Below are 27,108 nucleotides of genomic sequence, written 5' to 3'. Positions count from 1 at the left end.
AAGCCACTCAGAACTTTCCTGGGATCATTGTGAATAACTCAGGAATATGCATATCAACCTAAGCCAACCAGTAAGAGTCAATGGAACTCCATCCAGGGACTCAGACAAGGAATCCAGTCTACTTTGCTGGACATAAACCCAAAGGACGTAAGGGCTGGAGCCTCAGCAGCCATTTTGCTGCCAAGAAATGGCAGCCCACCTAAAGAAAATACTGCTCACAGACCAGGTTCTAGAGATATCCTTTGAGTCCACATAACCCACTGTACTGAAACCCTTATCCCTGAACTTTTCGGCTCTGTGAGTGGATCATTTCCCTTTTTGCTTATGCCAATTCCGGTTGCTTATAACTGAAAGAGTCTAACATATGAAGCCACTTTTCTAAAACACCAATAAGCCACTTAAGGTAATATTAATTTTCCTTCGTTCCTTTTTTTTTTTTTTTTTTAAGGATATGGAGAAAATCCAGCAAGCAGAAATCTGTCCCAACCAGAGAAGAACCTCTAACTAATTCTTGTGGCCATGACTCTAGGTCCCCTCACCAGCCTTCAGTCTCAAGGCATGAAGACTTACACAGCTGCTCTTCCTCATTGAAGCCCATAATTGCCATGGCCTCCAAGGTTTCTTGGAACATCTCGTCATCCTGGGCAGCTGGGATGGGCACAAAGCCATTGGAGAGGAATGTATAGTTGTTGAAGCCCTCCAAAAGCAAGTCATCTAGAAGGAGATGAAGATGGGATGGTGGTCAGGAAGATGGACTTTGAACATGAGAGGCAGGAACCTGGTGAAGGGTCTGGATAAATTGGCTAAATCTCTTAAGCAGAATCACTAAATTTGTTCCCTTTCCTGAGACTTGTACAATTTAAAACCTTCCTTTTACTCTGTCACACAGAAGACATCACCAGCCATCACCAGCCTCATAATGTGGTGCAGGTTGTGCACTGCCCCAAGGTACCTGGTAGCTGAAACCTAGTCTTAGTTCCACCTGTTAAGCCATATCCCCTGATACAAGGTTGCATCTAGCTGGACGAAGGGACGCCTTTATTTCAGCTGCCCCCAAACACCCTGCCTTTAGGAACAAAGCTGCCTGAATAATTAGATCCGTATTTATCCATCCACTTAACAAAACTTTATCGCATCATTAATATGCATGAATTTTAAAAATCAATTACTGTCAAAAGGTTTATAATAAAAACACCATTCCCTGTTTACCCTTTTTCCAATTCCTACGTTACCCTATAGTACTGCTTTTCTTTCTTTTAGCTGTTCCTTCTGGTACTTACCACTATCTATTTAACAGCTTAATATAAATTATATATAGCATAGGCTTGTATACACTATATGTCATATATTATATAGGTTTATACAAATTTCAATGTTGTATTTAGATATCATCTATAATAAATTAGTTCTGTATATTTCAAAATGAGATATTATCTATCCATCACCTGGAATGGTGGATAAAGATTTAGCTCTCTTATCATATCTAGTCTATTGGGTTTTTTTAAAAGATGTTATTTAATTAATTTATTTATTTTGACAGAGAGACACAGTGAGGGAGGGAACAGAAGCGGGGAGAGTGGGAGAAGGAGAAGCAGGCTTCCTGCTAAGCAGAGAGCCAGATGTGGGGCTGATCCATGACCCTGAGATCATGACCCGAGCCAAAGGCAGACGCTTTAATGACTGAGCCACCCAGGCGTGCCTCCTGGTTGTTTTACAAATAAAGTTTCATTAGAAACGATCCCACTCCCATTTCCTTGTCTCTTTTCTGTGGCAGCTTTCATGTTACAGGGGCAGGCAGATTTGAGTAGCGGCGACAGAACCCATATGGTCCCCCAAACCTAGAATATTTACCATCAGTCCCTTTAGTGGCAACATTTGCCAACTCCCTGTTTGGAACAGGAAAGATAGTTCTCTGTAAAGCGGTATTCTGTGGTTACATTTTGTTTCCGCTCTTGTTCATCCTCTCTCCCATTTATAACTGCTTCTCTTTTTCTTGTACTATCTGCTTTTAGCACACCCTACAATTCAACAAATGTCCTCTTCCAGAACAATCTTTAATGAGGCTGGATTTGACTGTGGTTTTGGAGAAAAGTCAATGAGACAGTTTTCTTTTTGAACAAAGGTCTTTTACGGGTCAAGTCACTTGGAAAGTGCCTGAGGTTAAACTGACCCAAGAAACCAGTTAACTCCAGCCTTTGGGTTAGCCACGATGCCTGATTAAAGTCACAGGGATTTGGGTCTTGACCAAGATTTCATTATCCAGACTCTGGGTAAACTTACAAATGTTTGATCCTCTCTCTCCAGATCTAGCATCAAGAATAAAAATGGCCCCGAGGAATTTTAGGAGTTAGCTTTATCCTTGCCCAGTTGTTGGAAGACTAGAGACAGAGCACAAACCTGGAACCCAGATCACCAAACAAGCAAACTATTGACTTTTGTTCCAAAGAATGGAGAGATAGACACATTTCTCCCTGGGCCACCTCATAATGTCCCGCACTGTAACTGATAACTTACCTAATTTCCAGTGTACAACATCTGTTCAGCATCGCCCCCTTTTATTCAAAGCTACTCTACTTCAGACCCTATTATAAGCTCCAGACCGCCAAGTGTCAGGATTTAAGAGTGAATGAGGTCTCCCCCTAGTGGCATAACACTGCACTACACCACATCACCTTGATACCAGCGCACACATCTCTTGGATAAATTTCTTAAGCAAAATCACTAACCCTGGGCCCCCAAAATGATGGGAAGCAAAGTTTGTATTGCTCTCATAAAATGTTAATCTTAAAATTATTACTAGAATTTAGACTATAATATGTATATATTCCTCCTTTCAGCTATGTGATTTATATATTCTTTTAAGAGTAAATTACTGGAGTTTCAGAACGTATAACAGCCTATATATGACATACAGTATATACAAGCCTATGTTATAGATCATCTATATTAAGCTGTTAAATAGAGAGATAGTGGTAAGTACAGAAGGAACAGCTAAAAGAGAGAAAAGGAGTACTATAGGGTAAGGTAGGAATTAGAAAAAGGGTGAAGAGGGAATGGTGTTTTTATTATAAACCTTTTGACAGTAATTGATTTTTAAAATTCATGCATATTAATATGTGATAAAGTTTCATAAGTGGATGGATAAATATGGATCTAATTATTCAGGCAGCTTTGTTCCTAAAGGCAGGTGTTTGGGGGCAGCTGAGATAAAGGCCTCCCTTTGTCCTTCTAGATGCAACCCTGTGTTAGGGAATGTGGCTTAGCAGGTGGCCAAGGCTAGGTTTCAGCTCACCAAAAGGAGATGAGGAATTACACTCCTGCCACCCCAAGTTACTTATTCCCTGGACAGCATCTGAGGCTCTGGTTTAATAGCCAATCTATTAACCCTGGGTCGTGATGAATGGGGTGGTTGAACCCCATCACCTACCCCACCCCCAGTGATGCATTCTCACAGGTCACTTACTTTTCATCTTGTCCTTGGCTCCTGCAATCAGGTAATAAAAGATGTGGAACGTCCTCTCGTCTCTGGCTTGGCGAATCGCCCGCGACTTCTCCAGCAGATCTGGTTTGGGGGAGGAGTTAGGGATTCTGGGGGTATCACAGGTGTTCCCCTGGCCAGAACCTATCTCTCCTCTCCCATCTCTGTCTCACCAACAGCAGGAGAGGAGATCTCACTTAAGCCTTACAAACTATCCAAGGAAGTAAACACAATAGGGACACCAAGGGTCAGGGAAAGAAGTCATTTTCCAAGAGCACACAAGAAGAATGCAAACCCACCCCTAACTCATTAAAGGAGAGAAGCCATTCCACTTCGGTGTGCCATGGAGACCGCAGGGGTCCCAGATTGTGGGGGAGGGCACACAGGTGGCTGGGCCGTTGTACGAGGTGGATTTCTTCTTCCATAAGTGCGATGTGGCTGGATGTTAGGGCAGGCCCACCTGTGCCCTGCAAAGGTAGCAGTGCTTGCCTTCCTGGAGCCCTAAAATTTAGCCTAGCAGTCGCTCCGCTGTCCCAGTCCACTTCCAACTGTGCATCCTTAGAAGGCTTGTTAAAATCCAGGGGGCCGGCCCATCCCTATCGCTCTGAGTCTACGGGTCTGGGGCAGGGCCCACGGCCTGCATTTCTTACAAGCTCCCAGGTGGCACAGGGGCTGCTGGCCAGGCTATGCACTATGCCAGCTCCGGATCTGAAAGGTAGAAGCTGAGGCCAGAGGGAGGGGTCTCTGTCTGGGACTCGCCATGAACATAATAAATGAACAGCTGAGAAGAGTGAGCAGGGGTCTGAGAATAGGCTGTAAGACTCTTCCCTGGATGGGCCGGCCATGCAGCCCCAAGGTCGTGGGGGGTTCACCCCATAGCGGGCACAGAGAGGCTGGGCTGGTTGGCGGTGGGGCCTGCTTCCTCCAAAGCAGGAAGCTGTTCCTTTACATCTGAAAAATCTGAATTCCACTGGCTCAATTCCACCAGTGCCCAAGGCCTGCTCAGCGCCATTCCAGCACAAGCTCTGGGCCCGGCTGGGTCGCTCTGCAGAGACCGCTTCTCCACCTCTCAGAGCTGGGCCAGAATTAAATGAGATACTATGTGCCAAAGGCCCAAGCTAGTGCTCAACACACGCCACCCTGGTGTAAGGTTAACAATCATCAAAATGCCAGAAGTTCCACAATCTCTTTTCCCAATGCTCGGACCAGAAGTGGTTCAGAATTTGCTAGATTTTGGACAGACCAATGTGGATGTTCTGTATGCGTATCATGGGACACCCTCAGTGTCTTTAAGAGAGCTCATGGATACTCCTGTCACTGTTCTCCTAAGGGGACTAGAGAGACTACAGACAGCCTCTTGTGGGCTCAGCAGGTGTTACCATCTGCTGAGTTTCGGTTTTCAGAAGTCGCTGGATTCTGGAATTTGTGGAACTGTCTCATCAGAGGTCACTCAGCTAAGGAGAGGGCAACCCCAGAACCAAATGTGGGCTATTTGGGACTCACGTTTGTGCGACAAACACACTGCAGTGCCTGCTGTTCAAAGACAACAAGCCCAGGGCCGATCTGTTCTGGAAGGAACCCAGGAGCTCAGAGATAGAGGGGCAGCTCGTCCACCTTTCTGGGCCTCTCAGGCTCGGGGCAGGAGGTGGGATGCCGGGCAGGGCCCGTGTGACCCAGGATCAGCAAAGGATACATGTCTCAATGTTGGCTCCCACGATGTAACCAGTGACATCAAAGTTGATGCGGATGAATTTGCCCTGCCAACAAGAAAACACAGTTCACGGGGTTGAGGGTGGCTCCCCAGCCTCAGCCCCTCACCCCTGTACTGTAGGCAAGTGGAGAGAGAGAGGTCAGGCAGCATTTGAGGGTCTCGGCGGAGGACAGACAGTTTCTTGCAAACACTCAGAACCTCACAGGTCAGCATGTGAGAAGGAACCACCATCGGCTGAGCTGGGATGATTTTAAGCCTTGCAGCAACAGAGGAACTTATAAAACACACTCGCAAATCAATTTCATTTGGCTCTTACAATGCCCCTCTGCTGGTCATGGTTATCCCCATTTTAAAGGTGGGTAAGCTGAGGCCAAGAGCGGTAGTGTGATCTGCCCAATGGGACAGTGCTCCCAAGAGAAGCCACAAGTAAGGAGGAAGCCAGTTTTGTGGCAAGCTTTGTGGCTGGGGGGGCTCCCTCCCTGCCCTCTTCCCAGAAGCAGGCAGGTTCCACCATGATACGATCTACCAGGCTCAAGTTCATCCAGGTGGAAATCAATCCTCCTCTTTGGGACAGGTGAACCAGGTCTTTGAATCATTAATCACCCACTTTCAGGGCTCTCCGTCCCCCGTGAGGCTCCAGTGAGAAACGGAGCCTCTTGGAGTCTGGGGAAGCGTATGTGGGAAGGTGGCACTTTCCGCCTCACATACCTTCATCAACTCCCCAACTAGACCACAAGCCTCATGAAGGCTGGAACCACTTCTGAATCATTTGCTACAATTCACGTTTGCTGAGCCAGACGTGAGCCTGGCTCCACGTCTGGTCTCCTGCAGATGCTTCATAAAAACCCACGGAGCCGACAAAAAAGCAAGAGATGGTGCATGTAACAGTGTTTGAACGATGAGACACAGTAGGTGCCTAATAAATACTCACTAAAGGATGTACGTGCCTACTACATAGTGGGTGTTCAATTTGTGTTTTGCTGAATGCATGAATGAGTATTAAGTGTCTAGCACCTACTAGGTGCTCAGTAAATATTTATTGAATAAATGTCAAATGCCTTACAGGTGCCTAGTATACCAAAGGTGCTCAATGAATATCTGAAGGAAGGAAGAAAGGAAGGAAGGAATGAGTGGCAGGAGCCCTTGCAGCCTTGTAAGGTCACGACAGGACTGAAGATATGAGCACAGCGCTGTCGAGGGTTCACCTCCCCCCCGTTCTGTCCCAGGCTCCCCACACACACAGGCTCTGCATTCTCAGGCAGGCGAGGACACCACAAGAGTTTTGCTACTTACAAATCGTGAAGAGTTGTCGTTCTTGACCGTTTTGGCATTGCCAAAAGCCTCCAGAATCGGGTTTGCTTGCAGAAGCTGCTTCTCCAGCTCACCCTAAAATGTATTCACATCTAGTTAGTGGAGAGAGGAACCCAGGCTATGACAGCTCTGCTCTAGTCAGAGGTCGTCCCAAAATTCTGCCCTTAACCTACAGGTCCTCTCCTTGCCTATCTCCTACCCTGTTTGAGACTCCAATGCTAAGGTCCAGATTTACTCAAGGATTTCAGAAGAGAAGCAACTGGCCAGGCTCTCTTATAGCTAGGGCATCTGTTCCCTAGGAAGGCCACTTTCTGACCAGGGCTTGCTCATCTATGAAATGCCATTTCACTGACAACCACTGCACAAGGTTGAGGACATCATTTGTATCATAATGAATTGTGCTCCTAGGAGCTGTGCAGTGCACAACCTGCACTGCTGTCCATGGCAGTTCTGCTGCTGCTCACATTTAACAAGCAGCTGTCTTTCAGGCTAACCACTACAGCCCTCCTCCTGATGGTTTTAGTGTGATTTTGGTTTTTTAAGTTGCAAGTTTTCTTCTCTCAGGACTTTTCTGAAGTTTTTTATGGAAGACAAGTAAAGAATGCACAAAACCCACCGGGAATACTCTTAACTGACTGCAGAACAAAGCTTCAAAGCAGGTTGCCTGAGCTCCATTCATCAGGTTAAATGCAGCTGAGACTGTCCACAGCACCCCCCCCCAGCCCCCTCTGAGGGAGCTCCTGTGCACAAATGCGGTCATGTGATTAATTGTGGCAGGAAAGGGCCAACGAGGTAAGTCATGCCAGGAAAGCGATGAGTTGCTTTTGCCTAGCCCCAAAACACGATGGCTGCAGACTGGCTCAATGGCCTTCCCATCCAAGCTCTTCCTCCGGGCCTCCCCTGGGAAGTCCTGGGACCTTGGGGTCTCCTCCACGCTCCCTCTGTTGAGTTCCCTGTCCCTTTCCTCAGGGCAGCAGGGCAGGGCTAAAAAGAAACTGGGAACAGTTCTAGAAGGGAATAGGAGCACACAGCTCTCCCCCGTGCCTCTGTCCACCAGGAGGGCATCACGGGTAGCTGTCCAGGGGACGTGAAGCTGCTACTTATTTCTTCTTATTTCCTTCACAGGCCCTGCTCCTCTGTAACTCCCAAAGATGAAATGAAGGTGTCACCTCTGTGAAAATCCCCAGGGCATACGCAGAATCCCCCTAACTGGGACCTGTGGGAATCTGCAAGGAGGGCAAAGGACTTTCCTTGCCTGGTGGGAAGAAATCCAAAGGGATTACTTCTGTCAACACAAACTTGGGATCCCAACATCTCCCCAAAAAGGTTCCCTTTCCAGAATGGGAATTCCAGGATCGCTTCTCAGCCTTTTTGGCTAAGATCAAGAATATTCCAGTAGATGGGTTTCTCTTCTCAGGAGAGTGTTAAACATGGACATCTGGTTCTAACCATCCATTGGATGGATGATGAGACTGGCTCAGAGATGTTAAGTGACTTGGCCAGGGTCACACAGGAGCAGATCTCAAATAAGAATCCTGATTCTCCTTCTGACATCCATCCATGACACGGCCTCCCAGGATCTCACTCAGATGAACTGAGTGTGATCCCAGCACATGCTAGGACCTCTGAGGATCTCTTCTAGAACGGGGACCCATACACCAGCCCCTCAAGCTCTGCGTTAGAGATGAGTTCCCATCTGCAGAGGTCCAGGCAGGACCCCGTTGGGTGTTGCATAGCTGGGGCCTTACCGTGCCACCGAAGCTAGTGCATCGCAAACGCCAAGTCTCCTTTTTCTGGAGCCTTGGGTCGAGCAACTGGCATGCAAAGACAGACACGCACTGCACACGCATGCACGAGGACACACTGGTGCACAGGGGACAGGGCTCAGGGGAGAAACGTAGGCATGATGGCAGGGACGAGGGAGGGAGGGATGCCACAGCAGTGCCATTAACCGACTGTCAATCAAGCCAGGGAAGCTTCAGGGCCAGAGGGGTCCTAAAACACTCAACCAGGTGGGACAGACATCTCTAGGGTGGTCCAGTTTGAGGTACCCGGTGATGGATGCGTTGGTGGGAAGGGTTGCGGGCACGAGGGGGAGGGGATTCATTCTGAACTGGGGAATTCCATTCCGGGCTGGAGGACGACCTGGAGCATTCCAAGGGGCTCCCACGGCAGGCACGCGGGCCCCCCGCCCCACACGCTGGCGCTGGAACCCCCACCAGATGGTACTTTGGTGAGCTGTTGGTTTGGGCTGTGGCCACTCGGGGCCCCGCCCCTTCTACCATCACCTAGAGGACTCAGTGGATGCAAAAGGACCATGCAGATTGAAATACACTCCGTGCCTCCCCGTACACACCAGGAAAACACTCTTAGTTACTCACGTAGGCAAGAGCTGGGCCTTGCTGTAGTTGAACAATACAGTATAAAACAAACGTCAGTGTCATTCCAGTCACACGCCACGTCCGGGGCTGGAGAATCGGGATAGTAATCCCCCCCCCCGCCCCACCGCTGCCTCCCCCAGACAGCCTGGGTTCCCCAGGGTAATTGGGGGGGAGGGCAACTTTTCTCTGATTCTGATTCTTTCCCATTGAGCTCGTTCCTTTTAAGAATTTCTTAGACGCTCAGGCATTTCAAAAGTTTTGGTCATTGGGGCCAAGGTGGGCTCTTTGGAACAAGATCAATGAGATATTGATGGAGACAGGTTTGCAGAAGCAGAGAAAAAAGGGCTCGGCCCATCGTAGGCCCTTGGGGGAGGTCAGTCATTATTAGGTATTATTATGTCTTGGGTTGACTATTATAGAGAAAGAGAAGGCAACGAGAAGCCATGTTTAACGGCCGTGTAAACTTAACCGTAGGCTTTTGTGTTCCTACACACTGTGCCAGACACAGTTTGGAAAAGTTGGATTTCCTGCATTTGTTGGAAGGGTTCCCTCCAGATGGTGCCCAGCCCAGACAAGCTGCCTCTGTGACAGTTCTAGAACCATCCAGCAGGTCTAGAAAACAAGCCCCTCCAAGCTGTCTTCAGGCCTCCAGGCTGCCACCTCCCCAGCCCCAAACCTTCAGACAAAGGCACTGACAAGTCCTTCAAGCAGCCCCACTGCATGTCCCCTCCTCCTCAGGGACAGATGAGGCAGGGTGAGACAGAAGACAAAGAAGAGAAGAATGGACCCCAGGAGGGATAATTCTAGAAACTTGCTCTTCTTGTCCTCAGATTGTGTCAGTGTGGGTTTATCTGTATGGTTATTTAGCAGCGATCTCTGTTCCCCACCCATCTAGAAGTCTGGTGAATAGAACAGCATCGCTCGGACTCCTCGCTGGACCCCATCCTCTGATGCATCCGGGCGATGCTCAGTCACTGCACTGAGCCAAAGCCCATAGCTGAGGGATGTTGCTCTTCCCATCCCCTGGGGTCCCAGTCAGAGCGGCACGTGGAGGAGTGACAGGTGCGTCTCAGTCCTAGGCAGTTTACAAAGATTTACAGGGTGGTTCTCCAATCTGGGTGCCCCAGAGTATACCTGGAGATGCCTGTAGACTTTTTTGGGGGGGCTGTCACAGCTTGGCAGAGGAGCTGCTACCAGCATCTTGTTGGGGAGAGACCAGGATGCTGCTAAAAGTCCTACAATGTCTAAGGCAGCCCCACAGCAGAGAATTATCTGGTCCGGAATGACAGCGGCACCGCTACTGAGAGGCCCTGATGTGAAGCAATCTCCTCACGGTGGCAGGAGAGGGCTTGTCCCGAGTCATGAAACAGGACCCCTCAAGAGGCTGATCGGGGCTGAGGTGAGGAATCGGCCAGAGTCAAAGGACCCACTCAGCTGGAAAAAGACCCCTCCTGTGAGTTGCTGGGCAAGGGACCCGTTAAACACGGACCCGGGTCTTTCCATGGAGCTGAGACCTGTGCGCTAGGGCTCGGCCACTGAACAGGGGCTGCACTCACCGTGATGCTTGTGTCCTTCTTGCCCTTGTGGGAGGAGGCCACCACGGCCAGGTACTGGATGACTTTCTTAGTGTTTTCTGTTTTCCCAGCTCCGGACTCCCCTCTGAAAGACACGGGAACAGTATGACATTGAAAATAACCTTACCCTCGTTCTAGAGCTCCGGGCCATTTGCCGGTAGGACAAATGAGGCTCCCAGCGGGGAAGCGACTTGCCCAAGGTCATGCTGCCGGCCCAGAGCTGCGCTGGACCTGAAACCCTAGGCTGGCTGCCACCTCAGTGTACGCTCCTCGTCCTCCCTGCCCCGAGAGGATGCAGGAAAGGATTCAGATGAAAAGAGTAAAAGAGACAAACTGAGTTTTCCTACCAAGGTCCAAACTTAGGTCTATTTGGAATCTTCTCTTTTTTGCTTAAGATACTTTACTTTTTTAGGCCAGTTTCGGGTTCACAACAAGGTTGAGCAGAAAATACACTGAGTTCCTCTATCCGCCTGTCTCTCGACATGTATAGCCTTCCCCACAGTCAACACCTACCCCCCCCCCACCAGTGGTCCATTTGTTATAATTGATGAACATACCCTAACATATCGTCACCCGAAGTCCAGAGTTCACACTAAGGTTCATGCTAGGTCCTGGATGTTCTGTGGGTTTGGACACATGTGACATGACATGAATCCATCATTATAGTCCCACACAGAATAGTTTCTCGGCAAATCGTCTACTTATAAGACATTAGCTTTGTTGACAGAAAGATCAGGCAAAGGGCAGCCTTCTAGGAAGGGAACAGGTAACTCTTAGAGTGCCAGCCTCTAAGATAAAAGTGTTAGAAGCTTCCCTTATGGGTTTTCCTACCAGCCATGTAAGTGCCTTCATCCCCTGGAGAAGCCCATGCTGACTGTAAGGTGACTAGCTAATTATCTGAGGCAAGTATCAGAAGACAAACCTGGTTGAAGTAATTCACACTAAAGTGTAAATGACTGATATGTTTAGCACAGCCTAGTGTTCTTAGTCTTTTCAAAAGAGCACTCCTAGGGGGTGCCTGGGTGGCTCAGTGGGTTAAAGCCTCTGCCTTCGGCTCAGCTCATAATCTCAGGGTCCTGGGATTGAGCCCCACATCGGGCTCTCTGCTCAGTGGGGAGCCTGCTTCCTCCTCTCTCTCTGCCTACTTGTGATCTCTGTCAAATAAATAAATAAAATGTTTAAAAAAAAAAAAAAAAGCAATCCTAGAATATGGCAGACTTTTTTTTTTTTTTTTTTTTTTTTTTAATCAAATGGCCTTCTTGACCCACCTGCCTCTCTGGGCCAGCAAAGATCATCGTGGTGGGATTTCTTCTTCCAAGGGTTCTAGATACTGATTCTGACTCCCTCTCTTCCTGGTGAATTGGAAGGACAGGGTCTCAACAATAACTTTCTTTCCTTCTTGGCCTCCCTTCCCATTTTCTTCTTTTGTTTTTCCTTTCTTTGCCTAGACTCTCTCATTTTCTGAGCTCACAGAACATTCTGAAATGCAAGAGATAATTTTTTTTTTAAGTCTGGAAAAGAACGTGTCTCCCACGAGGTCAGCTCAAGGTTCTCCACACTGAACCAGTGCCATAGCACTGGTGCGGTCCCTGCTCTTTTTCCTATTTAGGAAAGACATTAATTTTCCCTGCCAGGCACTCGTTAACAACTTTGCTCATGGCTAAAAAAGACAGAAAGTAACACGTGTCCTGAATATCTGGACCTAGTGCTGTAGGTCCTGATGTCCGGACATCAAGTGTCTGATCTCCAGGAGTGCTGGCCTTAGTACTACCCTCTCCTTCTTCCTAATGGTCTTTGTCCCAGTGGCCACATTGTTTCACATAGCCTCAGACGCACTTTGTGAATGGGGAACTGAGGAGTCAATTATTCCTATTTCTTGAGGGGGAAATAGAGTCCAAACAAAAAAAAAAAAAAAAATTTTTTTTTTTTTTTAAATTTTAAGGAGAGTTGACTTTTAGGGGAAGGAGAGGCCCCATATTAATTGTTTCACATGCATTATCTCCTTTACCTTCCCTCCCCCAATCCTGAAGGTAGGATGTACCACTTCCCAGTTATTACAGAAGAGGAACTCTGGCCCAGAGTGGGTAAGCAACTTGTCCTAGGTCACACAGTAAGGCAAGGGCACAGTCAGAACTGAAAGGCCTCTGATTCCAATGCAGTCAGGATGCTTTCTACTACTTTTCGCCCAGTCATTCCACGATACAGGCCCACCCCTCCAGGGACTAGCTTTCTAAGGCCAGAGGAACCAATGAACCAAGACATTGAGTCATTTACACCCTAGTATGAATTACTTATATTTATATTATATATTATATATAATTTATATATATAACTTACATTATATATATTACTTTTTATTTATATTATATATATTTATATTTATATTTATAATATATATTTATATTATATATATATTTATATTTTATATTTATTTATATGATATATTACTTATATTATAATTATAGGCTAACAACAGAATGCTTGCCAGATGTCACCCCCAGACTGAAGGGCAGGTTCTGACCAGAGCAAGAGGAAGGAGAGAAAATCTGAGTACAGGAAGCCACCTTTATAGGTGATGCTGAGCCTATTCAGGTCTAAGTACACACAGCGTCTAGATCCCCAGAACGTCTCCTTTCCCACAGTAATCTCATTTTCCACCTTTGTTTTCAGCCTCTCCTACCTCTTCTGTTTTACAGCAAAGATACTGGCATGACCATGACTGTGGCCCTGACCTTTGACCTTATGAGGGAGGGGAAGTGGGACATACACTCTGGGAATCTGCTTCTCCCCATGTGGGCTGCTTGGCTCAACAGTTTCCAAGTTTTACTGATAAAAATAAATTGTCCTGGGAGGCTGTGCCAAAGAAAACTCCAGAGCTCCAGGCCCACGAGTGTCTGAAGATTGATGTGCTCGGGGCTGCTTTAGAAACATTAATATCTTTACTTTTCTGGCCCCTGAACTCTAGGGGTAAAGATGCCTTCCTGATCAACGTACTCAAAACCTCTGTCCTATTTCGTAGGGAACTTGGTGCCCAGTTCTCTCCTCGTGACCATATAAGGTCTCCTGGCCTTGTAATCCCCCCACTGCCAAGTCCTGCCCCAAAAGCAAGGGCCCTTTAACCCCAGCTATGCCAGCTACATGGGAGGGCCCTGTGCTTGACTTTGCACTCTGTTGTTGCCATCTTGAAATTCTTAACACTTTTTGAGTAAAGGGCTCTGCATTTTCATTTTGCATAATTTTTTACATCACGTGGCTGGTCTTGGGTCCCGGGGTTGAACACCATTTACGAAACCATTTCAGCTTGTGGTCTGCCCTTGGCAGCGAAGCCAATTTAGCTTTGAGTCTCAGAGCTGTTCAGTCCCTGGTCCTCATGGGACCCCTACCCCCGCAGCCAGTGAGGTCCTCTAGCAAATCTGTAGTCCAACTCCTACACACCCTGCAAAGCCCAGGTAAGCATTGCCTCTGTTCTGAATGCTGCCTCTAGGTAGGAGCAATCTCTCCTTCCCTGACAGCATCAGCCCACAGAAAACTCAATCAGTCCCAAGGCAAGACCATCTTAGTTCAAATCCCTGCTCAACCAGTTACCTGTGTGACCTTGGGTAGGTCATTCAACTACTCCCATGCCTTGGTTTCTTTATCTATAAAATGGTATAATTAAAGCACTTATATGATAGTTACAAGGATTAAATAAGTAGATATGCATAAAAATGTTTAGAACAAAGTCAGATATACAAAAAGATGAGCTACTATTACTTATAACCATTTCTTCCCTAATACTTACATTAATACTTCTAAATTAATGCTTATATAATACTTATAGTCTGTTTATATCATTATCTTCAACATTCACACTATTATTAAACATAAATACTCTTGGAACAGTACATCAAAAACTAATGATGTATTATATGGTGACTAACATAACACCATAAAAAAATTAACAGCAACAATAAAAAACTATAAATCCCACCCTATTTTTCCACTATGCAAGCCAGGAGTCTGCAAACCATTCCTGTAAGGAGCCAATTACTGAACACTTTAGGCTTTGTGGGTCATGCATTCTCTGTCCCAACTACTCAGCTCTGCCATTGTAGCAGGAAAACAACCAACCACAGCTGTGTGCCAATAAAACTTTATTTACAAAAAACAGTGAGGGGCCGCATTTGGCCCACTGGCTGTGGTCTCCCAACGCTTTCCTATACATTTTAGACTAAAGTTCAAAATCCTTCCCAGGGCCCAGAAGACCCCCTACCTTCCTCTGACCTCCTGGCCCACCACCCCCTTCTCTCTAATCTAGCCCGTTGTCACATATGGGTTACTCCTTGAACGTAGCACTTCCTCTCAATCCAGGACCTCTCCATGTCTCCCTCACCTGGGTTCCCGACTTGTTCACACAGCACGAACTACATGCAAGACCACAGGACTCCGCTCCAAACATTACATTCACTCACTTTCCAGTTACTGACTGCATTAACATCTGTCGCAAATTTGTGAGTCCCACCTGGGCTTACCTTGACCACTGATTTTTTTTTTTAATTTATTTATTTGACAGACAGAGATCACAAGTAGGCAGAGAGGCAGGCAGAGAGAGAGAGGAGGCAGCAGGCTCCCTGCAGAGCAAAGAGCCCAATATGGGGCTCGATCCCAGGACCCTGGGACCATGACCTGAGCCGAAGGCAGAGGCTTTAACCCACCGAGCCACCCAGGCACCCCAACCACTGATTATTTTTAAAAGCTCATACCCTGCTATCAACAGGTTAATGCTCGAGTCACTTGGGCTGATTTTGACAATGGCCCAAAAGAAATTTAAGAAGGAGAGCTAAGCTGTTGATGGTTCGGGGGGACTGGACACACTGGCAAGCGACAGTTGAATGGCTATAGCCAACCCCTCTCACTGGGCACTGGCCATGTACAGGGGCAGTGTGCTGGGGAACGAGGACATTGTCCCACCCTCACTGAGCTTACATTCCAGGAGAGGGAGGGAGACACTAGCCAAGGAAACAAGTAAGTAATCAAGGTCATCCGAGGGTCTGCGATTGCTCCATCAGGGCGGCATGATGGGGGACTGGGGACATGGGGTGGCTGTTGTTGGGTAGCCCAGAGGAGGAGAGGAGCCCTGCGAAATGCAGGCGTAGCCTATAATGTAGGTACATTATTAACATGAAATCACTAACAAAAGCCACAAACACACAGTGTGGAACTAAATCTAGCACCGAAAGGACACAGTCAGGGAGTTAACACAAAGGTGGGGTTTCTTCCGCTGGAAACGTGTATGTCATTGGGCCATTCAAACGTTTCCTGGCTCTGTGTGTCCTGGTTTTAGCAAGTAGGTGAATTTGCAAATATGGACTCAAGAGGGGTGCCTGGGTGGCTCAGTGGGTTAAAGCCTCTGCCTTCGGCTCGGGTCATGATCTCGGGGTCTCGAGAGAGCCCTACATCGGGCTCTCTGCTCAGTGGGGAGCCTGCCTCCTCTCTCTGCCTGCCTCTCTGCCTACTTGTGATCTCTATCAAATAAATAAAATCTTTAAAAAAAAATGGACTCAAGAAATAATAAGGATCGATTGTGTGTGTGTGTGTGTGTGTGTCTTTATGTTCATTTATGCATATTTTTTAAAGTCTGGAAACAATCACAGCTACCATCGCTAAAGGATGGTTAAACATGACACAGCATTTCTGGGCAGCCTCAAGGAGGGAGACTGGTTTATGTGTGATCAGACAGAACGTACTCCAAGATCCACTGTGGAGTGGAAAAACCAAGGGCAGACCAGCATGTGCAAAACACAACCACTGTGTTTTCTAAAACCCAGAGTTCTGGATCCTCCTAGAGAGGAAGAAAATCCCAACCAGCTCTGGGAACAGCACGTCAGCATTCTCTCACAGCATACGTCGTCTGGAGCAGGATCACAGCTGCCCCTTGAATGCGTGTGAGCTTTCCAGTTTGCCACAGTCCCCACCACTCCCTAACGTCACCCCTGACCTCATCCACCCCTTTCTGTTACCGCCAGCCTCTCCGAGGCATTAGCATCTATAAATCCTGGTCTGGGGAGACAATAATGTCTGTAAGAAGCTAGCTGTAGATCTACCCGCCAGGCCTAAAAGATGCATTAAGATAAGAAAATCATGGACACAGCTTATCAGGATTATGACTCGCTACTATTCACTGCCTGTCCGCCCCCCGCCACGTTTCTCCTTGCTTCCGCTTAGCATGGCTGACAGTGAAGCCACATTTCCAAAAACATCGAACAAACAGCAGTTATGTTCGCTGAGTGCTAAATGACATCATCAGATGCCGTGCTCGGTGTTTTCCGTCACTAACTCATATATTCCTCACAACCGCCCTGTGAGGCGGGTGCAGCTGTCCATTCTACAGGCAAGGAAACTGAGGCTCAGACAGGGTGGGTGGCTTTCTGTGGAAATACGGCAGAGCTGGGTCCCAGACTCCTTACTTATCCGTCTAGCTCCTTGGCTGCCCCTGACATGAAAATCTGGCCTATTTCTGGAGCCAACATGGCCCCATGATGGCTCGCTTGGACCAGCTGAGTGTTGTCACAGCGTCACTTAGGGGCCAAAGGGACCCCAGAGCTCCCCACTGCTTTACTTTGTCAGTCAGCAGAGTCCGCAAACAGCCTGAGGACCCCTGTGCCGGGGTGGGCGCAGTTCCAGCCCAGTTCAGGCTCCCCGTGAGCTGAGACCAAGGGCCTTTTCTTCAACCTCTGTATGCACCAGGTAACCCAGATGTGTTTCTGCCAAAAGGCCTGCACCCCGGGGTCAGGAATCTGGCCACTGAGTCAGGAGTACCTCCTGCCCCACCGGTGAGGCCAGGCCATAAGGCTTCCAGGCCAGTCATTCAGCAACTGATGTTCAGACACATCTGGGGACAGAAAGTCTAGAAGGACCCGCACCCCAGGGCTACCTGAGCTGGTTTTAAGCGGTCATGGTCCCCCAAATAACCTGCCCGGGGAAGCCACCATTGACACGGACATGATGACTAAACCCAGCAGATCCAACGTGAACCAGGTGATGAAGCTTAACATCACTTAGGACAGGTCACATTAGAGTCATGTGGGTTGGATCTTCCTCCTGAAATGGTGGGATGAAGAAGACACCTCACCTCGACGCCATTCTCCCCAAAACCTGTAACCCCAGTCTAATGTCCCAGAAAAACATCAGACACACCCAGATTGAGGGGTGTTCGGCTAAATCCCTGCTCAGCCCTCAAAACTATCATGGGGTGCCAGAGGGGCTCAGTCGGTTAAACATCTACATTTGGCTCAGGTCATGATCCCAAGGTTCGGGATAGAGCCCCATGCGGGGCTCCCTAATCAGCGGGAAGCCTGCTTCTCCTTTTCCTGCTGCCCCTCCCCCACTCATGTTCCATCTTTCTCTCTCAAATAGATAAATACAATCTTTAAAAAAAAAAAGCAACCATTAAGGTCATGAAAAACAAGGAAAGTCTGAGAAACTGTCATAGCCCAGGGGAGTCTAGGGAGACATGACAACAAGATGCCATTCTGGATAGGATCACGAAACAGAAGGACATTAGTAAACACACTGGTTCTTGTCTTAGTGGGACACATGTGGCGATGTCACATGTTACTATAGGAGAAACGGAGACCTGGCAGGTGGGATATGGAACTCTCGACACTATCTTGGCAATCTTTTTGTAAATCTAAAATCATTTCAAAAATATTCTATTTTTTTAAGTGATTCCACTTAAATAATAACAGTAATTTAACAATAATGTGCACACACAGCCAAAATCCTAACCACAGTGCCAGGCAAATAAGGTCAGGGAAACGTGAGTTCTTTTTCTTTCTTTTTCTTTTTTCGTGAGTTCTTTTTCAATCCAAACTCCAGAATCAGGAGCCTTAGACCAGAGGCAACTTTTGCTTCTGGGATCCTACTTCCATCCTCAAAGACAGAGGCTGAGAAGTCACAGAGGAAGTTCTGCCCACAAAGAAGGACATCATCATATATCTGTTTGGGAATAATATGCATTTATTTATTTCTTAAAGATTTTATTTATTTATTTGAGAGAGAGAGAGAGAGAGAATACCCCTGGGGTGAGCAGCAGAGAGGGAGAAGCAGACTCCCTGCTGAGCAGGGAGCCCGATGCGGCTTGATCCCAGGACCCCTTGATCCCAGGACCACAGGATCATGACCTGAGCTGAAGGCAGATGCTTCACCCACTGAGCCACCCAGTCACCCTGAGGATAAAATTTAAAATGACCTAAGAGGGGGCACCTGCGTGGCTCAGTCGTTAACCGTCTGCCTGGGACGTCTGCCTTGATCCTGGGATCAAGCCCCAAATTGGGCTCTCTGCTCAGCGGGAAGCCTGCTTCTCCCTCTCTCACTCCCTCTGTTTGTGTTCCCTCTCTCTCTGTCTCCTTCTGTAACCTAAGAACTTCACACTTGGAGTCTGATCAAGGGTTTCACTAACTCTACAGAGGGTCCGTAGTCATCAGAAGGGATATTTGTAAATAACACGGAAATGGGACATCAGTGGAAAGTCAAGCAGGAAAAAAAACAAGAGAAAAACATGTATGTGCACGATTGAGTTCACGCTCATGTTTAAAACTGCCTAGAAATACAACAACAAGGCAACATCAGCAACAAGGGGCCACACCAAGGTTTACTGGGGCCAAACTTGGCAGTGGACTGTGGGTGAAGTTTTCCCATTGTTCACTTTTGGGTATTTATCTGCTTTATTCTTACAGTTACAAAAAAATTAAATATAAAATATATGTGTTTGCGAAATGCATTTTGCATTTCAATTTAATGTAAATTAAAAACTGTTTATTTTGTCTTTAGGGTAGAATGGAAAAAAAGAGCAAAAGGAAGTAGAGAGAAGTTCATTGGTTTGCCTGAAGCCGCAAGTCAGCAAACTTTTTCTACAAAGAGCCAGAGAGTGACTATTTGAGCCCTTGAGGCGCACAGATGATCTGCTGTGCATACTCAACTCAACAGCACAGATGCAGCCACAAGCCAAACTGACACGAGTGGGTGTGGCTGTGTTCCAATAAAACTTTATTTGTAAGAACAGAGGGCCAAATCTGGCCCTAGGGTGACAGTTTGCTGACTCCTGGCCTAAAATCACAGAGATCTATCTCAGGGATTCTTGGATCTGTGAAAGCAGAGAGCTTCACAGCAGCCAGGATTCTGATTCCTCAGCCTGGGCTTTGCTCTGGAACCCCACAGTGCCTCCAGCAAGCAAGGCTCAGCAAAACCCCCGCAGAGCGCCACCACTGCATCAGACAACCAGCCAACAAGGATGTGACACCTGCTACGGGCCGGGAACCATACTAAGTTCTCCCCTGACATGGCCCCTTCAATCTTCCCAACCAGCCCAGGGTGTGGCGGCAATTGATGGCCCTATTCTACAGATGAGGAGACTGAGGTTTGCAGACATACCCATCTTGCCCAAGAAAGAACTGCCGGCATGCGGTGAAGTAGGAAAGCAGACCTAGCCCTGTGTCTCCAAGGCCCCACCTCCTAACCACGAGGGCTGCCTTCTTGAGATTATCTGTGTCCCCTTGATACCGCACTGCGTTATCAAAATCCTGTAGGCTTTTACCAAGAAGTGTGCCTTCTTCAAAAACAGCAGAAGGGATAAGGGAGGTGGCATCAAAGTAGGAGGCCTGCTTGGGAGGGAACTCTGGCCAGGCCATAGGGGAGGCGCCCAGTGGAATTGTCTGTAAATAACTCAGGGCTTAGCATACAGTAAGTGCTCACTAAATGCTCATTTCAGAAAGGGGGATGGTGTAGAACAAGACGGCACCAAGTATCTATTGATGGTTTGGTTGTGCCTGCCTCCCTGTAAGGACTTCCATTCAGCAAATGTCAAGTGCATCTCTACTCTGTGCCACATATGAGTGAGGCCCCTGGGAAGGTCAGCAAAGAGCTCTGCCCTCATGGACTTTTCTTTTTAGCAGGCTGGATCTCGACCGTATTAACAAACCAAAAAGGCGTTCCACTTACGTGCACAGAATGGACTGGTCCTCTCGATCTGAGAACAGAAAGAAAAAAAGCCATGAATTAGAATTAGCTCTGAGCTGAGGGTCTGGAGACGGCTCCTCCCCGCGCTCTGCCCCCCAAACTCCTGCACACTGGCCCCATCAAAGAGGCGAGGGGCCTGCTGGGCTCATTGCCCAGGGTGCAGGGGACACGAGCAGAGCCAAGAGGACAGTACGGTTCCTTTCAGCGCTCTTCCCTACCCCCAAGTCCTGAAAGCAATCCCGGAAAGATGCTGGAGCCTGATGAGTTCAAAAGGCAGTGGGCTTTCCAGCCCCTCCAGCTCTTGTGGGGTGGGGGGTGTCCCGGGAGCCCACTCTGCCAGACAGAGCATACTGGGATCCCACTCAGCCACTTCTTAGCTCTGTGGCCTCGGGCAAACAGTCTTAACCCCTCCGTGCCTCAGTTTCTGCATCTGGAATATAGAGTAATTGACAGTTTGGGTTTGAAAATGCAGCGTATCCTGTCCTGGGAAGAACAGCACCCCATGTTCCTCTAGCACACATGCTCCCCACCTCACCCCTGCCATCATATACAGTCTTGGTCCCCACTGGGTCCCCCAGCCCAGAGGGCGGGGAAGCACAAAAGACTGACAGAGCCCCAAGGGGCCGTACTTCCTGCCCCCAGATCCCAAGAAGCCCCTCCCTGCCACTTCTGAGGCTGGCTTTCTAGCTTTCCCACCCCGTCCAGGAGCCCCCTGACCATCCTCCATACATTCCTTTCCTAGATCAAGTGCTGGGTCATGTTGCTGACCACCAGAGGACCCTGGTGGGGAACACAGGGCATCGTGAGATGAAAGGTGATTAAGCAGACATTACTGATCGCCTTCACTCTTTTTTTTTTTTAATGATTTTTTAAAGATTATTTATTTATTTATTTGACAGACAGAGATCACAAGTAGGCAGAGAGGCAGGCAGAGAGAGAGGAGGAAACAGGCTCCCTGCTGAGCAGAGAGCCCCATGTGGGGCTCAATCCCAGGACCCTGGGATCATGACCTGAGCTGAAGGCAGAGGCTTAACCCACTGAGCCACCCAGGTGCCCCACCCCTTTTAAAGATTTTATTTGCTTGAGAGAAAGAACAAGCAAGCACAAGTAGGGGAAGCATCAGGCAGAAAGAGAGGCAGAAGCAGGCACCTGCTGAGCAAGGAGCCGGATGTGAGGCTTGATCCCAGGACCCTGGGATCATGACCAGAGCCAAAGGCAGAGGCTTAACTGACCAAGTTTGGTTTGTTTTTTTTTTTTAAGATTTTATTTATTTATTTGACAGGGAGAGACACAGTGAGAGAGGGAAATAAGCAGGGGGAGTGGGAGAGGGAGAAGCAGGCTTCCCACTGAGCAGGGAGCCCCATGCGGGGCACGATCCCAGGACCCTCATGACCTGAGCCGAAGGCAGACGCTTAATGACTGAGCCACCCAGGCGCCCTGACCTTCTACTCTTAAAGTGGCCTCCGAGGGTGGAGCCAGGGTCTGGAACTCATTTCCTGCCCTATGAGGGATCTGGGGAGAGTTACCGACAAATTCGACTGCTGGCAAATTAACCGTAACCGAGAAATCAGAGCAGAGAGAGAGGGAGAGAGACTCTCAAGCAGACTCCACACTGAATGCCGAGCCCGACACAGGGTTAGGTCTCAGGACCCCAAGATCACGACCTGAGTAGAGACCAAGAGTCAGACATTCAAGGAACTGCACCACCCAGGTGCCCAATAAAGTTGTTTTTAAAAAGAAAGTGCTCTTAGATAAAGCCCACAGGCCTGAGCATGGCACTCAAGGCCTCCGGAGACTCCCCAGCCTTGACACCCCTGGGTCCTTCACTCTGATGCCCCAACGGAAACCCTCACCCCCCCGCCCCAAGCATACTCCTGCTTGTTCAGGCTATTCCCTTGTTTTCTGGCCCCTTCCTGGTCCCTCGGCCTCAAAGATGACACCTCCTTGGGATGCCTGGGTGGCTCAGTCGGTTAAGCATCTGCCTTCAGCTCAGGTCATGAGCCCAGGGTCCTGGGATTGAGCCCTGCATCAGGCTTCCTGCTCAGCGGGGAATCTACGCCTCCATCTCCCTCTGCCTGCACTCTTGCTCATGCTCTCTCTTTCAAATAAATAAATAATATCTTAAAAAAAAAAAAAAAGGATGACACCTCCTCCAAGAAGCCTTCCCTACAGCGATGGAACCACGGCATGGCTTGGCTGTAAATCTCCTTCAACACTGCCAAGCTATCACAAATTGTCAACCTTGCTGGAGTGAGTAAGCCCTGAGAAGAGCCTCCAGTCTCCTCCGTAATCCCTCTGTTGCCTCCAAGTCCCTCCCAGATGGAAATTCAGGACCACTCCATGGTTCCTGCCTGTCTGCAAGACGGGGCGATATTCCACACCCCTGGTCCCATAGCACCTGCGCTTCCCAAATGCTCTGTCCCGGGTTTGCTTCTTTCTATTTGCTGGTGTCTGTGCCCCACAGGACTATGGAATCCTTGCGCAGAAGCAACCAGTTCTGGACCTTGCTTCCTTCCGTTTCCGGACCCCAGCTCCCAAGCCCTGAGCTCCTGATATAGAAAGTTTAGTTGGTGAGCTCTGAAAAAAAACCACCCTTAACCCTAGAAGAAGTGGGCTTTTGGGGTGCCTGCGTGGCTTGGTGGGTTAAGCCCCTGCCTTCGGCTCGGGTCATGATCTCAGGGTCCTGGGATCCAGCCCCACATCCAGCTCTCTGCTCAGCAGGGAGCCTGCTTCCCTCTCTCTCTCTCTCTCTCTCTGCCTGTCTCTATGCCTACTTGTGATCTCTATCAAATAAATAAATAAACTCTTAAAAAAAAAAAAGAAGTGGGCTTTTTTTTTTTTTTGAAGTCGGCTTCTTGATGGGAACACTTGATATACATATGAAAAACTGAATTGTTTATTCATTCATTCAACAAATACTTTAAGGGTATCTACCAAATATTGGGCATGATGCCGGCCCTAAAAGTACCACATAATAGTACGTAATACTTAGCACCTTCTCGGTGCCATGCATTGTTCTAAGCATTGACCTGCATTAACACACATTTGACCTCACATATCCTATGAAATAGGCCTTTTTATCCCCATTGTACAGATGAAGAAACTGAGACACACTGACATTTTTTAACTTGCCCATAGTTATGCAACAGTGGATGAGGCAGGATTTGAACCCAAATTGGGCCAGACACACTTCCATGTGCAACCTTTGATCTTGACCCCTTCCCCTTTTGGGGTTGAGGAAACAGAAGTTAGGTAGCCCAAAGTCACATGGCCACTTCGGTGACCAATCAGCGTTCTGAAACACCGTGGGTCAGAGGGAGGGCTCTTCCTGCTTTCCCGGGTATGAGAGCACATAGGAAATGTGACATGGGTCCTGAGGGGCCATAGCTGCAGGAGATTAGAAAAGACATTGGGGGACAAGGCAGCTTGGGGAGACCAGCATGACCAAGCCAAGAGAAGGCATGAGGCCTATTCCCAGGCCACGAAGAAGCTGTGCTAAGGTCGAGGTGGGAAGAAGGAACCACAGTATGGAGTGGCCTCTAGGATAGAAGAAGGATCCACTTCCTAAGAAGCACATCTCAAATCCACACATCTGTCCCAGCACGCCTGTCTCCCCCAGTCTAAGAAATATCACTTTGAGCCCACATCGTCTATCTCCCTATACTAGAAAGCAAGCTTTACTGGGGAAGTAGAAGCTTATACGTTTTGTTTAACATTGTATCTCCAGCACCTTGCACATAGTTGGTGCTCAATTATATTGTTGGATGGATGGATGGATGGATGGATGGATGGATGGATGGTAAGATGAATGGTTGACTGGATGGAAGGGAAGGTGGATGGATGGATGGACGGACGGACAGTTGGGTGGGTGGGTGGGTGGGTGGATGGGAAGACGAATGGCTGGCTGGATGATGGGAAGATGGATGGATGGATGGATGGATGGACGGACAGTTGGGTGGGTGGGTGGATAGATGGATGGAAAGATGAATGGTTGGCTGGCTGGATGGAAAGATGGATGGATGGATGCATGCATGAATGGATGGACGGATGGACACTTGGGTGGGTGGGTGGATGGATGGACAGACAGTTGGGTGGGAGGGTGGATGGATGGATGGATGGGACTGGAGAAGGTCATTCCTGTGTGTCACTGGGGAATAGAGCAGACAGTAATGACCATATCTAGAGGGTGGAATTCTATCACATAGGGAAGATCTAGGCCCACCACAAGGCAACATGAATGACTGGGAAAGTTCCATGAACCCTGTTCCACCTCGAATTAGTTCTCCTTTTCTTCTCTCAGATTACAGATGGGCATTCTGGTGACTCATTTGAGCCACAACCTCAAAACAAAAGGAAGAGATACCAAAACACTACTTAATTCCAAAACACTACTTAATTACTTTCTTGCTCTAAGTTTTTCCACCTTGAGGTGGCAGTACAAGCCTCAGCTGCCTGCGGGCACCATGTTCAGGGAGTGTGGAGATGCTCCATTCAGGCAAGTCTGACTCCTGAGCTGAGGGCCAAGGGGAGGCCCTTGCAGGGAGAAGGACCCCAGGAACAAGACAGAAAGATGGAGCGCTTTCCCTCTGCATCAGAACTCCATCCCCACGGAGTCTCATCTTCCAGTCCAACTGCACTGACTCGTACCTATACCGCCGTCTTCTGCTCTGATTCCTGGCTGCTCCACACCCTTCCAGAAACATCCACATCAGGAATACCCACACATGTGACTAATGACAGACGCCTAAGTCGGTCTACTGTAACAACATCAGCAGTAGTGGAAGACTGGATGCAAACCATTTGACTGGTCCATCCACTGAAGACAAGCTAATCAAACAACTTCTAATAGTTAAACACTGGTGTGGCCATGTAAGGGCACATTAGGCAGCCAGTAAAAAGGACCAAGCAGATATTTACCCACTGATGCAGAACTCTAAGATACGTTAAGCTAAAAAATAAATAGCTAGGAAAGACAGCAATATGCCTTTTGTGTCTTAAAAAGGATATAGGGGCATCTGGGTGGCTTAGTTGGTTAAGAATCTGACTCTTGATTTCAACTCAGATCCTGATCTCTGGGTCCTGAGATTGAGCCCCCAATCGGGCTCTGCACTGAGCCGGAAGTCAGCTTGGGATTCTTCTAACCATTCCTTTATCTCAGCAAAAAAGTGGTGAATAGAAAAATACTCTTTTTTAAAAAAAAGATTTTATTTATTTATTTGACAGACAGAGATCACAAGTAGGCAGAGAGGCAGGCAGAGAGAGGAGGAAGCAGGCTCCCTGCTGAGCAGAGAGCCCGACGCGGGGCTCGATCCCAGGACCCTGGGATCATGACCTGAGCCAAAGGCAGAGGCTTTAACCCACTGAGCCACCCAGGCGCCCCTGGAAAAATATTCTTTACTGCTCTTAGGGAAACCACTGTAACCCCAAAGTTTGGGACCCAGGGGGAAAGAAACAGCCACCACCTACAATGCCTTCAGTGGCTCCCCCTTCCGGAGTGCTCACTGCAACTCACTGCGTCTGCGCTGAGCTCCTTTGGTGCAGCATGACCCATTTAATTCCCATGGCAGCCCTGGAGGTGGGCACTAGCATCACCCCCATTTTACAGATGAGGAAAACAGAGTACAGAAGGTGACCTGTCCAAGGTCACAGCACCACCACCCCTCCAGACGATATGTCTGTTCTGAAGCTCAGAAGGTGACCTTATTTAGAATCAGGAGGTTACAGGTGTAATTAAGGATCTCCAGATGAGATGATCTTGGACTTCGGATAGCTATCTAAATCCATGACCACTGTTCTTATTTCTGAGGGAAAAGTACAGTGAGATTAGAGGTGCAGAGACAAGGCCCCATGAAGGAGGAGGCAGAGACAGGACGGATGTGTCTACAAGACGAAGAAAGTCAAGAATGGCCAGCCACCACCTAAAGCCAGGATTCTCCTTCAGACTCTCCAGAAGGAGCCAACCCTGCCCATGCCTTCATTCGGGCAGAAAAAAAACAGGAGAAAAACCTTTCATGGGGCGCCTGGGTGGCTCAGTGGGTTAAAGCCTCTGCCTTCAGCTTGGGTCATGATCTCAGGGTCCTGGGATCGAGCCCCGCATCGGGCTCTCTGATCGGCAGGGAGCCTGCTTCCCTTCCTCTCTCTCTGCCTGCCTCTCTGCCTACTTGTGCTGTCTGTCAAATAAATAAAATATTTAAAAAAAAAAAAAAAGCCTTTCATCTCCGAGGGGCACAGCAGGGAGAGACAGCAGTCAGGATCACCTCTCCCGTGGAGGGGAAACCTGCTGGGGAAGGTGTCCGGCTCTGGCACAACCACCAGCTCCTTGTTCTGGAATTCAGGAATATGGATGTCTGTGCCTCCAACTTCCACCCAAAGGAGAAACCCGCTCAGGGACAGAGCCAAATAGGAAACCCATGAAAAACGGAGCAGGGAGTAGGGGAGGGGTAGAGCACCCTGCGATCAGAACCAGGCAGAGAGAGAGACACATACTCCACCCCTGCCCAGAGGGGGCTGGCCCAGACAACCTCTGCTATTTTAAGGAATGATTTTGAGACTGACGGACGGACAGACAGGCTATCTTGATCCCTCTGCTCCAGGGAGAGGGACAGGCTTTCCCAGCAGTCTTGGGAAGCCTGGCCCAGAGATTTATAGGGTCAGACG

General features: G+C 48.4%; 1 protein-coding gene across 5 annotated transcripts in view; it reads right to left on the bottom strand.

The window, feature by feature from the left end:
• Positions 1-27,108, bottom strand: part of MYH11 (myosin heavy chain 11) — a 111,158-nt gene that overhangs the window by 44,760 nt on the left and 39,290 nt on the right. For 3 of the 5 annotated variants that reach the window (XM_032328679.1, XM_032328675.1, XM_032328677.1), the window contains exons 4-10: positions 20,434-20,461; positions 10,438-10,540; positions 8,882-8,902; positions 6,483-6,575; positions 5,172-5,235; positions 3,464-3,562; positions 571-714 (exon numbers count right to left, since the gene is read on the bottom strand). In XM_032328679.1, the coding sequence (XP_032184570.1) occupies positions 571-714; positions 3,464-3,562; positions 5,172-5,235; positions 6,483-6,575; positions 8,882-8,902; positions 10,438-10,540; positions 20,434-20,461 (552 nt within the window). The remainder of the gene's footprint in view (positions 1-570; positions 715-3,463; positions 3,563-5,171; positions 5,236-6,482; positions 6,576-8,881; positions 8,903-10,437; positions 10,541-20,433; positions 20,462-27,108) is intronic. The other 2 variants (XM_032328676.1, XM_032328678.1) reach the window with 1 other exon arrangement.

The sequence above is a fragment of the Mustela erminea genome, chromosome 20 (assembly GCF_009829155.1).
Source record: "Mustela erminea isolate mMusErm1 chromosome 20, mMusErm1.Pri, whole genome shotgun sequence".
In the NCBI taxonomy this organism is placed as follows: Eukaryota; Metazoa; Chordata; class Mammalia; order Carnivora; family Mustelidae; genus Mustela; species Mustela erminea.
Note: the sequence above shows the minus strand (reverse complement) of the source record. Positions and strands in the feature narration are given on the sequence as shown.